Here is a 15629-nt window from a genome sequence, read left to right as displayed (position 1 = left end):
ACATTGCAGAACAATATAATATTATATGACAGTGTACCATTTGAAACAATATTTGTTTCCAGTCGAAAGTATATCTTTCTTCTCAACAAAAGTCAATTATTAGTCCTAACCCGAAAATGATAATATATACTTCCAAAAACATAACTGCGTTAACCAATAAAACAAATTAAGACATTGATTTTACTGCATTTTTTGAATTTTCAAAGCTGTTTTCTCTGCCTTTTTTATCCCGGAAACATAAAAAACTCATTTGGAATGTTAAATACTAACAGAAACGCATTAACTTTTTTATCCAATTATGGGATGTACCCAATACTTTACCAATTTGATGAAATAGTATGACTTGGTATCGCTCATAAAAGACGGAACCATCCATGGTTTATATAAAACAGGGGGTCGTAAAATTCGACTGGGAACCAAACCTTACATGGAAAAACTAAAAACATACCAAGCATATGGCTTTCTCAAAGTTCCGGAGAAGGGAGTAAATACCGAATTAAGCAATTAAAACCGGCAAAAGTAGAAATAACACGCAAAAAAGTCAAGCTCCGGAACTCCCTCGGGAAATTATATAGCGGGATTTTTTCGCCGTACTGACATCTATTATTCAAGATGCAAGGGGTAAATCCACTGTAATTAAATAACAAGTATGGGTTAATTAAGTTGATAAGAGGGCTGATGCTGGATGAATGATTTTAAGGACATGCTTCTATCTGGAGTCGATTTGGGGGAACAATTGAGGTCCATAGCGATAAAGATATTGAAATATTTTTGTTACTTTCAATTTGTATGGAGGTTTTGTTCAGATAGTGTCGAAGCAAATGCTTTGCATTATTGTCGTCCTCCTCCTCCTCCTCCTCCTCCTCCTCCTCCTCCTCATCATCATCATCATCATCTTCATCCTCCTCCTCCTCCTCCTCCTCCTCCTCCTCCTCCTCCTCATCATCATCATCATCATCATCATCATCATCATCATCATCATCATCATCATCATCCTCCTCCTCCTCCTCCTCCTCCTCCTCCTCCTCTTCATCATCATCATCATCATCATCATCATCATCATCATCATCATCATCATCATCATCATCACCACCACCACCACCACCACCACCACCACCACCACCACAACAACCACCATCACCACCACCACCACCATCATCATCCATCATCATCATCCATCATCATCATCATCATCATCATCATCATCATCATCATCATCATCATCATCATCATCATCATCATATCATCATCATCATCATCATCATCATCATCATCATCACCATCACCATCTTTATCACACTTTACGCCTCCATTGAACGGTTATAGCGGTTCGGGCAAATCTGTCTTAGATTCTTGGAAGAGAAAAAGGTCGATTCAATAAATCAGTTCTGCGCATATAAACGTTTCAGTCTGTAAGAATGAAAATGGTATCCGTTAATTACTTCTTGCTCCCAAACGCCACTGTCTGAACGTGGTAATTAAATTTTGGACTGTCTTCATAATTGATAAGCGCTTGCAAGAATCTGACTCCTCGTCTCACGCGTCTAGCTACTCTGATCACCGGAAATAATCCTAATACGGAGAAAAGCCGAAGTATCTTCTCAGTAATATCAAGAAACTGGCGTGTACATATTTTAGAAAGCTCCACTAGAATTGATTATAATTGAATGAACCAACACTGAAATAATGATGGTTAAAGCTGCAATCTCACAAATTGATAGTTTTGACAACGATGTTGTTTTTGTCTTGGAAGTTGAGCAATTTTTTGCGTCAGTGTTTGGAATTCAGTGAACAAAACTGCTGACAAAAATGTCAGGTAGCACTTTTTCATAATTACGTTCGAAAATTGATGCTTTATGAAAAGAAGCGTTACTGACGCTTTTAAAAGATGAAACTTTTTTAGATATGTTATATTGTGAGTTATCAAACATAACTAAGTTGAAGGCATTGATGCCAAAATAAGCTGATTCTGAGACGTGTTAAAAACTTTTAACCGGTTAGGGTGCAGCTTTGATATTAAGCGTTAGCGATCACGAGGTGGGTTATAGTTACTATGTTATACCATGTTGCCAATGACAACGTTCAATATCAAGCGTGCGAATAACAGAATAACGTTGTATATCTCCCGCACGATAGTTATAGCACGATCAAACATTTCTGATATTGGAGTTAACGTACAGACGAAAAAAAACAACAACACTCTTCAACAAGGTATGAAACACATTACAAAAGTATTAATTTTTTAAATTAATAAACGACTTTTGAAACATCCAACTTATGTAAATGTGTAACATCATATCCATATTGTCACCACCCCTGACTAACTAGCGGATACAGGGTTGAGGGCACCAGGCGTGGATCCCCCTTGAACATTCCAAATCTACTTTTTATTTTAATATAGGAAAACAAAATCTAAAGAGAATAGCTTTCGTAATTTTTCATTAGTAGCTACGTGGTCACAAATTCCCCAGATAATAAAACGCCAAAATATTGATCATAAACCTGTACCTAAGTTATATTCATTTGTTTTGAACGTTTAAGTCGAATGAGTTTAACATGATAATGCATTAAAATGAAAATATGGGCATCAGCCTATATCGTGCGCATTAACTACCGGTCAAAATTCATTTAAAGATGCATTCTTACAGATTGACCGTTGACGGGTGGGGATGGGGGGGTGTACTTTTTATTTCAAAACTGGTGGACAAATTAAACAAATACGCACATAATCCACCACTAACATTAGTTATAAATAATCATGGAGGAGTATCCCTAAAGAGAATCAATTTCGGTTCTGAGGGTGGGTCGCAAGTCAAAAGCTTAGGCTTCTACGTTACGCCTCCTCTAACGTCCGATCCTTGACCGCCCCTGTGACTGATACAGCCCCCTGTGCACGGTGTTTCGGGCTATGCTTAGTTCAGGTGATGGTATTCAATATTCAACTTAAATCAATCTTATCGTCATACATCATTGACTTCATTCACTGTGTCAGTATATGTCCGTTATTTATATCGAGTAATCCGATTAGCTACATCGTTCATAAATGCAATTAAGACCAATATTGAATACGACCCCAGGCCCGTTTACATTAAATAATTCGGTTGTAGCTATTCTGTAGTAACATCAAGGATGGCATTATTGCAGTTAGCGCAACTTAGGATGTTCGCCCCCCACCCGAAGAATAAAACGAAATAAAGATATGGGTTAAATACATGATAGGTTTTCTGGGAGTAACCGCCTCCTACCTCTTTCAGCAAACCAATGCCATTTTAGTCTAATATGGTTAATTATATGCATATATATCACCGAAATTGACGCTTTAAGTTTATGGCGACGTGGGCGTTCAGTGGATCCGCTAGAGAGAACAACCCACACATGTTGTATTATTATATAAGATATAACTGCCTGTAATAAGATGAGTGCGTGTAAGTGTTCTTCAGAATGTAATTACAAAATAATTATCGAATTCCCACTTGTGACAATTTTCCCTCACCGCAAATTAGTAGTGGGTGTTACCCACAAAGAAACGAATCAATTTTCACGAATAAGGGGAAACAACCTTACTTTCATGTTTGATAGAGATCAAACAGAGTTGTCCTTCCTACTGGTAATAATATCGGCAAGGATATGCGATTCTGACTTTTAAAGTGACTCTCGTATTTAAAATCAATTCATACACATGTATAACAAACATATTTTTTGAGTGAAAAAAACTTTTAAAATAACTTCTTACTAAAGTATGCATTTATGGAAAATATCAATTACTGATAACAAGATTGTAACCGTTTATTAAATAGCTGAAAACGCACAAATATTAAATGACTGGGGAGTGCTAAAAGATTTACAGTGATCAACTGTCAACTTAAAATGTAGAAATACCGTGTTTTTTTGCACCTTTCCTTTAAATTAAACACGTTATCCTTAATAGGAACTATTGATTCTGATATTTATTCATTCTTGTCAGTAATTTAAAACCGTTGGATTATTTGTGGTACATCTTATTTGGGAGTAATAGTGCATCTTTAAGAAGTCCCAAGGTGTGGGCAATATAATTATATTTATCTGTACCATACTATAACATACATATTAGATTAAGCATTATTGTTATAACCTACAAAGGTACATAACCATTACATATTTCATGACTTTGCTAACAGGTCATGCTGGCCTATAACGGCTAGTTAAGTCCAATCAAATTGTCATTAAAATCACTAAAACACTTCAGAAGATGGAAAACATATCAAAATTGACATGTGAAGACTCATAAACATTTTATGCCCTATACCAATTTTGTAAGTTTCAAAATTGCTGATTGTTGGCCATTTTTCAACTCCGTGTTTGGCCTAACTGCGTTTCAATAAAAGCTTGTCTTGAAAGGTTATCTGAGTGCTTCTCCGATTTCGATCCGAATAATGATCTTAAAGGGCAAGAGTTATTCTAACATATATATGTAGGAAGTAAATTGATGTTAAAAGACTTATTCGTGAAAACTGTCTTACCATATTTCCCTATATAACTCCATAGGCACTTTCGCTGCACTGGATTTATCCAAATTTGGCATACAGAATACAATTAAAATATTCTAAGAGTCTGCGTAACGCTTAATGCCAAACTGTGGGTTGCTGCGTTCCACGTACTATCTTATTTAGTTCCATGTGCCCACTACATAAAAGGCAACAGAGTACCGCTTGACAAATTGGAGGCAGGGCTTGGGGGTGCGGGGGGAGGGGTCACAGTATGTGCAAAACTATGCAGTATTACTAGTGCGATAGTGTCCAGTTACGTCCAGCGTGATTTATGTCACAATTAGATGACACAAAGTAACATTTGAATGATTAAGAATGGGCGGAGTGAGCGTAGCAAACGAGCACTTCTTAATCATTAAGATATTACTTCAGGTAATCTTACTGTCTTAGAATACTACCTGATTGGCTAACACATTGTCAACGCAAACTCTGAAGCAAGGAGTGTGTATCGGATAAATGGCAGTAGGTGGACCTTAAACTCCCACGAAAGTTAAAATTCTTAATGATTAAGCCTAGTACCTAATGATTACCTATTTGCAATTTCATTGGCTGAAAATGTATATTGTATTCTAAGAGTATGTTACCTTTACCGAGTATCATTTTTATGACAGTTTACTAAAATATCAAAGAATACAAGAAGTTAGTGACTTTTTAGCTACAGATTTAAACACCTTTCCATTCATGAATAATTTTCGCACCTTTCATTGAAACTGCCGAATGGTCCAATGTATTGTTATGGCAATTATCAATGTATTTATAGAAAACATATTTTTGTAACTGATAAAAAACCGGAAGTCATTTAAAAATAATAAAACCTTAATATAAGACTAATAACATTTTTTAAATGAGATATTACTTTAAACTAACCCTTGGAAAATAAGTTTTTTTTCGATGACATGCGTTTTGGTGCACCATTGTCTAGTATCAAAATTTCTTACTTTCCTGGAAATGGATGTTTAACGCCAGCATATAATGTCCAAATTTTGTCATATGGACTTAATGTATCTCTGGGTTTTATATCCAGAATTTTGTACGGGAACTAGCGATGCTGGTTCTCCATCCTGGCTCACTGAGCCCCCGCTCGTACGTGTGGTCGTGCATGGTACGAGATCTGTCTTCTTCTCTATCTTTCCCAGTGGCTCTCAGAGCCATAATCGAACATACGCATGTGGTCGCGTATCGTACGATATCTGTCTTCTCTCTCAAATTGTCTAACACTTTTTATCCTGATTGTCATCTTCAAATTAATCCATTTCTCTTTTACACCTCTTCTTCCTTTCGCTTATACACCCATTCTCTCTAAAAGTTCTCCCCTTCCCTTACACCTCTTTCCCTCTTCTCTCTTATGCCTCTTCCCCCTTTCTCTCTTACACTTCTTTTCTCCCCTTCTCTCTTACACCTCGTCTCCCTTTCTCTCTCTTACACCTCCCCTTCTCTCTTACACCTCTTCTTCTCCCTTTTCTCTTACACACCTCTTCTCCCCTTCTCTCTTACACACCTCTTTTCTCCCCTTCTCTGTTCTACCTCTTCTTCCCTTCTCTCTTACACTTCCTCTCCCCTTCTCTCTTACACTTATTCTCTCTTACACCTCTTCTCCCCCTTCTCTCTTACACCTCTTCTCCCCTTCTCTCTTACACCTCTTTTCTTCCCTTCTCTCTTACACTTCTTCTCCTTTTCTCCCTTACACTTCTTCCCTTCTCTCTTACACTTCTTCTCCCCTTCTCTCTTACACTTATTCTCTCTTACACCTCTTCTCCCCCTTCTCTCTTACACCTCTTCTCCCCTTCTCTCTTACACTTCTTCTCCTTTTCTCCCTTACACTTCTTCTCCTTTTCTCCCTTACACTTCTTCTCCCCTTCTCTCTTACACTTCTCTTCCCCTTCTCTCTTCCCCTTCTCTCTTCCACCTCTTCTCCCCTTCTCTCTTACACCTCTTTTCTTCTTCTCTCTTACACTTTTTCTCCTTTTCTCCAATACACTTCTCCTTTTCTCACTTACACTTCTTCTCTTTTACTCTCTTACAATTCTTACACTTTGTTTGCCTTTGCCCCCTGCAATTCTATCGTTCACCTTAACAATATTTTCATTATAAAAAAGTGGGTTCGAAGGCCAATAATAAAAATGTTTAAACATATCATAATTTGCTTAGTGTTGAGGAACCTTTTTGCGACATGTTTTGTGTAATAAGAAGCTGATCAAATTTCACGATTGAAGATTTAATCAGATATCGGATCAAAAAGCATTGAAAAAGCATGTTGACAATATAAAATATTGTTTATGTCAAAATGCCTCAGACTTCCCGTACAACTAATAAATTTCATGTTTTCATCAATCTCACGACTTTTGTACCATGGAACGTGTGTACTGTGGTAGGCCCGTTATAATGCGATAAGGCTCGAGACCACAGTTAGCTGCCTCTGTTACTCCCCCAACACTCCACTCCTCGTTGACCAAGATCCGGATCTAATTACAGAAAAAGAGTGTTTGTGCGCAAGTATAAATACCATGGTGAGCTGTGTAAATTGGTTGTTTGTAATATTCCTCTTGTCCTCAGGGTCATGTATTTCTATTCAATATTGTGAGACACTAAATACAGGGGCGCAGCTAGCCCTGTATTCATAATTGTGCTGGGGGGGGACGTTGCATGCCCCCTCGGAAAGTTTTGAAAACAAGGGTGCAAGCTGCGTTCTGTGCGTTCTGAGGTGGTTTATTTAGAATTGGAAAATATACAGTTTATTGGTCAACCTTATGTTTTCTTGTGATTAAATTTTGCGTCTTGGATTGTTCTACAGCAGCCAGTTACTTGTTTTTCAATTAAGACTGTTTTAAAATAAAAAGCCAGGTTAGTGTCTATATGAACACATATAGAAAAAATAACTGTGGTTTAACGCCTTAAGGAAGTAAAGTTTACGGCCGATAATTTGATTTTAGATTTTATTAATATCAGAATCATAATTTCTCAGATCAAAACACAACTATCAAATATTGAGATATAAGACAGAACGAACAATGTAACACAAAAATCGCAACGTTGTACTAGTTTAGCGACGAGGGAGATAACTGCGTCCAATATTCACTCGCTCAACAGTGTGAACTATGCGGTGGGGTTTTATGATCAAAGCGAAAGTGAAAGTAGATTGTTGACAGGTAGGTAAGACTAGTGAAGATTAATATTTGAAATTTGGTGCAAATTAACGTTTGGCATGCCAAAAGTTTACTTTTAATTAGGTTTTATCAACTTCAATGTTATTTAGAGAGTAGATAAATAAAGTATGACAATGTAATTTATTTAAAAATGGTAAAGTGCCGACAATCGACATTACTGTGAATGTGATTACATAAATCATTTCCACTTATTGCAGTTATGCACAGTTTAAGTTGTGAATGTACACTCTCTTGGGCGATGACTTAAAGCCTTCATTTTTCTTTAAAGTTCTTTTCAGTTAAACAATGATGGTAAATTTACTAATGTATTTAAAATAGTACATGTATCTACATTTTACATGTTTGAATAGAATAAAGACGATTTCTATTAATTAAATAAATATGCTTAAAATAATATGCTTTTCTGAGATGAGTGTAGACTCGGATATGAGACTGTTCGCAGTCATGGGTACAGACCTTCAATTTCACATATGAATAACTTCAGATTAAGCTTAAATAAATAACATGAAACAAGCATAGCTTACGACATGTACACCGGGTCATCGAACTGATGAACTCTCTCGATATGCGGAGTTTAAGCTTAGATAAATAACATGAAACAAGCATAGCTTACGACATGTACACCGGCCACCGGGTCATCGAACTGATGAACTCTCTCGATATGCGGAGTTTACACAATAGAATCAGATAATTATTTCGATGTAAAACAGCGAACTAGGTTTTGAATAGTAACAGATGATAAGTTTAATAACACACATTTAGGTTTAGATATTGAAAACGTTTTAAATTAGAAAATATTGCAACTTAATATTCAGAATGGGAAGTAACCGCATAATACCGTCTTCCATGTAAACCCAGAATTTGCCTCCCTTCCATAACACGCCGCCAATATGAAAGTTGGTTATCAATGTTATTGGAATAATATATATTATTTTTATCGAAATCAAAGTTCAGTACACCACTTTTTCAAGGGCTTTCATTAACAAGAGTTTCAAGAGTTTATTGGCCAATCGGCGTCTTTTCCTTCGATCATTTACAAACTATCTACTTATGGCCAAGTCACAGAAGTATAATGATTTATAAAGCAATTATGTGATGAAATAACATATATATTTACAAAAGCAATATCCTAATAATATATACGAAAATATAACCAATCAAAGCAGCTAAACTTCTAGCTTTTCTTGTCTTAATTTCATATCACTATATATAAACTTAGCTAAGTTTTGTAAATATCAATCCCTCTTTCCTGACATCAAATATTTAAATATAAAATAACAACAGATGGCCGATTATTCATAACTTTGTTAAAGTTAACAATATTGTTAACATCATCGTTGTTAACTTTAAAATAAATACTGTAAATTTCACAGATACACTTAATATCTTTAGTCTTCCAAACAAGAGTTCAGCTGTACTTGTTTTATTTTAATATATGAGCACATTATCAAATATTTCACCTATAAAGGTAACAACGATGTCGTTGATATCGTTAACAAAGATCTGAACTATCGGGCCATTGTTAAAGTGACACTCTTATTTAAAATCAATACATACACATGTATATCAAACATAACCTTTAACTACTTACTAAACAATGCATTTATGGAAAATATTAATTACTGATAACAAGATTGTAACCGTGAATTTAATAGCTGAAAACGCTAACATATTAAATGATTGGTGAGTGTTAAAATGCTTACTGTGATCTATTATTCTTCTCATAAGGTAGATATACCGTGTTTTCTGCACCTTTCTTTCTAATTAAACTCGATATCTTTCATCAGATACAATTTATGTTTGTTATACATGTGTATGTATTGTTTTTGAATAAGTGTCACTTTAAGCTAAGCTCACTATTTTTTTCTTTCACTAATTTGCGTAATATTTACTTCTTTAAGAGTTTTTTATACTTAAGATAGGAATAACCTTTATGATAATCCAATTTTTATTTTAAAAATCCAATGTATTTAGACTTATTGAAATGAGCTACTTAAGCCTGTTAATCTTAAGAAGTTTCGAGAACTTTGGCCTGGTTAAAACCCAAATACGTTATCAATTATTAAATGAATACCGACTGGTTCTTCAAAAATATAAAAACACACTCTAACAATACATGTAATAACAGTGAGTTACAGAGTAGTAAGGTGAGTCTGTTTTTTCGACGACAGTAAGAACCCCCCCCCCCCCCCAGTTAAAGCTGCACTCTCACAGATTTACCGTTTTCCAACGTTTTTATTTTTTGTCTTAGAATGAAACACTTTTTGCGTAAATATCTGCTAACCAGTGATATAAGACTTCTGACAAAAATCAGATCGCAGATTTTCATATTTCCATTCTAAAATTGCTGTTTTATGGCTCAAACCGTTACTAACGATTTAAATCAGCGATCTGATCTTTTGTCAGCAGTCTTTTTACACTGGTTTGCAGATATTTACGCAAAATTTTTCCCGTTCCAAGACAAAAAATAAAAAGTTGTCAAAACGTTCAATCTGTGAGAGTGCAGCTTTTTAAGGTTATAAAATGCGACATTTTCTGTACGAAGTTGTTAATGTTGTGTTTCTTAAAGTATAGCGGTTAGCGCATTAGCCTATCACCAAGGCGTCCCGGATTCGAAACCCGGGTAGGCTTATCACGGTATGTGAACTGGATCAGGGGCCACTAGTCTTGACATGTAGGTTTTCTCTGGGTACTCTGGTTTTCCCCATGGGGGCCTCAAAATATGTTTCGCTCGGATTACCCGACCCTACCTACGAAATAGGCGCCGGCCCTACAGTTGGTATTTTTTAATTTAAGTGTGTTTTGATATGAAGTTCAACATCTTTAGAGCTTTATACAGAATATTTCTTTAACACAATTTTCTAGTGATGACAATAACGTTCTTACATAAAATAAATTTAAATAAAAAGCCTTCCTACCCTACCTGCTTTTGAAAAGGATGTAACCCTACGCAAACCATTGTTTTGGCCTAGCGTGTGATGAAACAACACATTCGCACGACATCACGGGTATGACTTCACCATAAGTGTGTTTTTTTTCAATCTCTATGACATTATATAAAATGTTACAGTTTAAACTAACTGTATTTTAATACTGATATTTGTATACGTGTATTACATCCTGTAAACATGAATGATGAATAAGAGCCTCGTTTTCAAATTTCAGTTCTTCTGTCTCTATGTTTATCTCGTCTGCTCGAAGAATTGGTGTTCTGTTTGCTCACGTGACTAGACACCAACAGGTTACGTCATCACACCTCCTGACGTCATCACACCAACTCGTGAGAAAGATGTCGGTTGCCATTGGAGACCTGAAGTTCCTCAAGTAAGATTATACAGACAAGCTTCCACTTATTTTCAGCAGGGCTAAGACCCCCCCCCCCCTCATACTCCCCAATGTTTTGATAACACATTGACCTTTTATGCGCATAATAATACAATTAAGATTTTTATTTTGTTGTGGTACGCTCAATCTATTTGTTATTGACATCTTTGACGTATAACTCAAAGATGAAACTCAAAGATATTTTGTATATATATATTTTCTGTATAACATGCATTTTTTGGTCGAACCCCTGTGCCATTACTCAATATTGATCATATCGTTATCTTTAAACATGCCTCAGTGATTCCATTCCGCCTATTGGTCAGCCAAATATACTGGCCAATCAAAATACTGAGTTCCTTATCTTAATTTTAAGTTCAATCTAAGTTCCTCATTAAATACGGTATAAGTTCCAAAACTGTCTTTGGGCACTTAACGGAGTCGCCTCGATTAAAACCCTACTTGTCCGTTTGACGAAAAGAAGTGCTTTGCACGTTGATATATTGTGTTTAGGGATTTCACATTGATGGCTGATAAAAATGTATCGTGGGCAACATGGTTTATCATGTGTCACATGGTTGATATCTTTAAACAAATGGTAGATGTTTATTGCATGGAATTAATCAGCTATTTCTTTTTTATTTTGTTTGCTTGTTTTGTTATCGAAATAACATACATTCTTAACTCGTCTGGTTTTTGAGATAAAAGTCGGACTATTTTTCGTTTTTGTCGGCGTTGTCGATGACGTGCAAAAACCTTGCCCATATACACCCGTTCAAGATTTTTGCTTTTAATACCCATGTTGCCAGAGACAATACACCAGGCAATTCTACCCATTTTATGAAAAAAGGCCCTAGACGTTCTGGAAAATTTGCGTTGCGAAATATACCATTTTGCGCACAACTCTTGTTTTTATGATTACTGGGTTATGCCCTTGTTCGACTAAATAACAAACACCAAGAACAGACGGGCGTTAGTGTTCACTCCGCAGCGCTCTTGTTTAACAGACTCGGTATACATTTTCTCCGTGTTATTTCATATGATATGTGTATTATACAACTAAACAAGGTCTTCAGCCAATATTATTCAATATAAATGTGGAACTAACACTTGTTGCGTACCATTATACCATCTAAATACGGTGTCAAATAAATACAATCTAACTATTGTGTCAGACATTTACCATCTAAGTATTGAATAAATGTGGAACTCACACTTCTTAATATGGTGTAAAACATTCATCATCTAAATATTGTGCGGACCATTTACTAACTGAATATGGCATCAATAATTTACCATCTCAATATGGCGTCAGTCATTTGCCATCTCAATATTGCGTCAATCATTTACACTATCAATATGGCGTCAATTAATTACCATCTTAATATGGCGTCAATCATTTACCATCTTAATATGGCGTCAATCATTAACAATCTAATATGGCGTCAATCATTTACCATCTCAATATGGCGTCAATCATTTACCATCTTAATATGGCGTCAATCATTTACCATCTCAATACAGTGTCAATAATTTACCATCTAGATAAAGCGTCAACCATTTGACATCTAGATATGGCGTCAATCATTTACCATCTCAATATGGCGTCAATAATTTACCATCTCAATATGGCGTCAATCATTTACCATCTAGATATAGCGTCAACCATTTGACATCTAGATATGGCGTCAATCATTTACCATCTCAATATGGCGTCAATAATTTACCATCTGAATATGGCGTCAATCATTTACCATCTCAATATGGCGTCAATCATTTACCATCTAGATATAGCGTCAACCATTTGACATCTAGATATGGCGTCAATAATTTACCATCTTAATATGGCGTCAATCATTTACCATCTGAATATGGCGCCAGTAATGTTCTAAACATGTAGTGTGAGTAATTTGCTATACATGTAATAAGCTCATATACTGTTTCAAAATATTAAACACTGCCCGTTTGGATTGGTTGCTATGAAGTACGAAGATGTTTTTTCCTGTCTAGCCTGACCGATATGATATATTGTTGTTATGAAAATGTATTTCCATAACTATATTATTAACGATGACGAAGCTTTATGAATGAATAGGAAGTCTGCGATTGTGACAGACAATCCGTCATTTGCAGATTTTGCAAGATTATTGTAAACTACAAAAAATGAAATAAGATTATTGCTTACTATGGACCGGCGGAAATTTTGTTAGTTGCAACAAGGAATAGTTGTTTTTGAAGTGATACTCCATGTATGTATTGATTTTGAATAATTGCGTCACTTTAAAGTATGTTTTGTAGAGTTGAATTAATACAGAGAATAATTCATCTTATTATTTTCTAATAGTATATAAGTTGTCTATAAACGTGTACTCCGGTTTCCCTTACAACAGAAGACCACACTCTCGCGTAACATCGTGCCAACGAGAGAGACTTTGTACAAGATAATATAACCGTCTTCACAATCCTTGTAAAATATATATGATTTTTGAACTTAACTAAACTAAAAGGTTACTTTGATATGGAAGCATTTGACATATCTGGAGATTCAAAATATTTGTTTGCCTCGCTTTGTAAGAACAAATTTGTTTTCATCTTTGTCAATATAAAAGCAATAACGTTAAGAAAATATAGTCCAAGATATATCTTGTTGATTAAAAAAATAATAATTGATTATGAAGCTCACGTATATGACAAATAATCCATCATTTACAGAAATTGTAAGATGATGAGTTCTACAAACATGGTAATCAGATTAATGTTATCCCTGGACGATTCATATTATAGTTACGAGGAATTTGTATGTGTTTAGATATGGCAATCTGTTTCTGAAACAAATATTACAACAGAAGGGGTGTTGTTGTCACGGCCGTATTTATAAGGGACCTCGAAAGCTTTAATGGTATGTGGTCACCAAGCCGGACAAGAGGGTTTTCTCCGGGTTCTCCGGTGTCCCCCACAACACAAGACCACACTCTCGCGTAAAATCGTACCAACGAGAGTGATTAATATAATGTTGTAATAACTAGTTTCACAATCGTGGTCAAGTAAATATGTTTAAGCTAAGTGTTAATGGCGTATGCCACTATCAATCGTAACAACTCGGTCATCTCCGGCAAGGTTCGGGATAATGGCCGAGGTGTTCCGATTAATGCCACTGGTCTCGTAGAAATCTGTAAAGGGGCACAGTATAGGGCAAAACTTGATAGATATTTTTTTTTTTTAAATTTTAACTCATTTTACTTTTATGATTTGTGAACAGTTAAAAAGTATTAGCCTTTTCTAATTGGGCTTTCAATTAATAGCTACGTGGCCTGTTATAAAAGCGCCAAAATATCTCTAATATTTTCTTTTATCATGGCTGATATTCAATATATGTCTTAACTAGATCGAAGAACGATGTAGCTAATCGGATTACTTGTTATTTTTAACTGACCAATGGAGTGAATGAGGCCAATAATGTATGACCATAAGATTAACATTCCGTTGAATATTGAATATCACCACGGTATACATACATACAAAAATGAAAAAAAATAAAAATATATATATATGTATTTTTTTTTTTTTTTTTTTTTTTTTTTTAATTTCATCATTAAAGACAAATGAGTTTAACAAAATAGTGCATCAAAATTAAAAAGAACCACCAACAACAAAACAACTATTTTCTTTGCAACTACCAAGTGTTATTCTCCAGTGTGACCCTTTAAAGATAAGATTCTCAGCACGTGCCATTGGGATCAATAGGGTTTAACATACCGAACACTCTCCTGGTGAAAGACCTCTTAAGTTATCCAATTTTGATTCTAGTGTTACCTTAGGACACCCATTAACTCTTGTAGTTAAATCACGGGCCTATGGGTTGAAGTTGAGGTTACAAGCTCTTCTCGGTATTTGCAATGACAATTGTTGATTGATTTGTGGGGAGATTATTTTTATACGGTATGAAGATTTTGGACAAGTTTAAACTAAATTTCGTCGTCAATGAATGCTCCCTTTGAACGCTCACCAACAAGAACGATTTTTTATTCGTCTTTACTTGACATACATAGAGAAGTTAACTCCGTTAGCTCGAACTCCGTTAGCTCGAACTCCGATAGCTCGAACTCCCAGAGACCCGTGCAAAAATTCAAACATCGGGGAAATCGAGCCAGGCGATAATGCTTACATGAAATAGAACAAATTTTGACTTTTTATCCCGTTCGAGCCAATGAGGAAATCGAGCCAAGCGAGTTCGAGCCATCGGGGTTCGACTGTAGTTTTTTACGGCCGCCATAGTTACAATCATTGATTTTAGAGACCTAGATACTCCATCAGCAACGGAACGTATATCAGAATCATGGTGATCATATTATTGTAGCTTGTCGATGCGCTGTGCTCAACAGAGAAAAAAAGGTCTTGAAAAACTGCAGAATTGTTTATTTTTATTTTTTTACATGTCAGTCAAACGGATCAAGTGTGTCTCATTTGGCCGCAACAGTTCAGGGACATATTAATTTGATGAAATAATTATAATTATTGATGCCGATCAGCAGGGGGTGGGGGCGTAATTTCTTTTCATGAACACATTGAGCTAGAAAAATGTTTCAATGCAAACAAAACCGTTTGGAACGTACTA

At 35.6% G+C, this 15629-nt stretch overlaps 1 protein-coding gene across 2 annotated transcripts in view; it reads left to right on the top strand.

Moving 5' to 3' along the window:
* The first annotated feature begins 7647 nt into the window (after positions 1 to 7647).
* The window catches only part of LOC128222586 (NAD(P)H-hydrate epimerase-like), a 61132-nt gene continuing 53150 nt past the window's right edge, over positions 7648 to 15629 (top strand). For both annotated transcript variants that reach the window (XM_052931673.1, XM_052931672.1), the window contains exons 1-2: positions 7648 to 7672; positions 10856 to 11014. In XM_052931673.1, coding sequence (XP_052787633.1) covers positions 10869 to 11014 — 146 coding nt within the window. In that variant the 5' untranslated portion in view covers positions 7648 to 7672; positions 10856 to 10868. The remainder of the gene's footprint in view (positions 7673 to 10855; positions 11015 to 15629) is intronic.

This window comes from Mya arenaria, chromosome 16 (assembly GCF_026914265.1).
Source record: "Mya arenaria isolate MELC-2E11 chromosome 16, ASM2691426v1".
Taxonomy (NCBI): Eukaryota; Metazoa; Mollusca; class Bivalvia; order Myida; family Myidae; genus Mya; species Mya arenaria.
The sequence above is the reverse complement of the archived record's forward strand: the minus strand, read 5'-3'. Positions and strand labels throughout refer to the sequence as shown.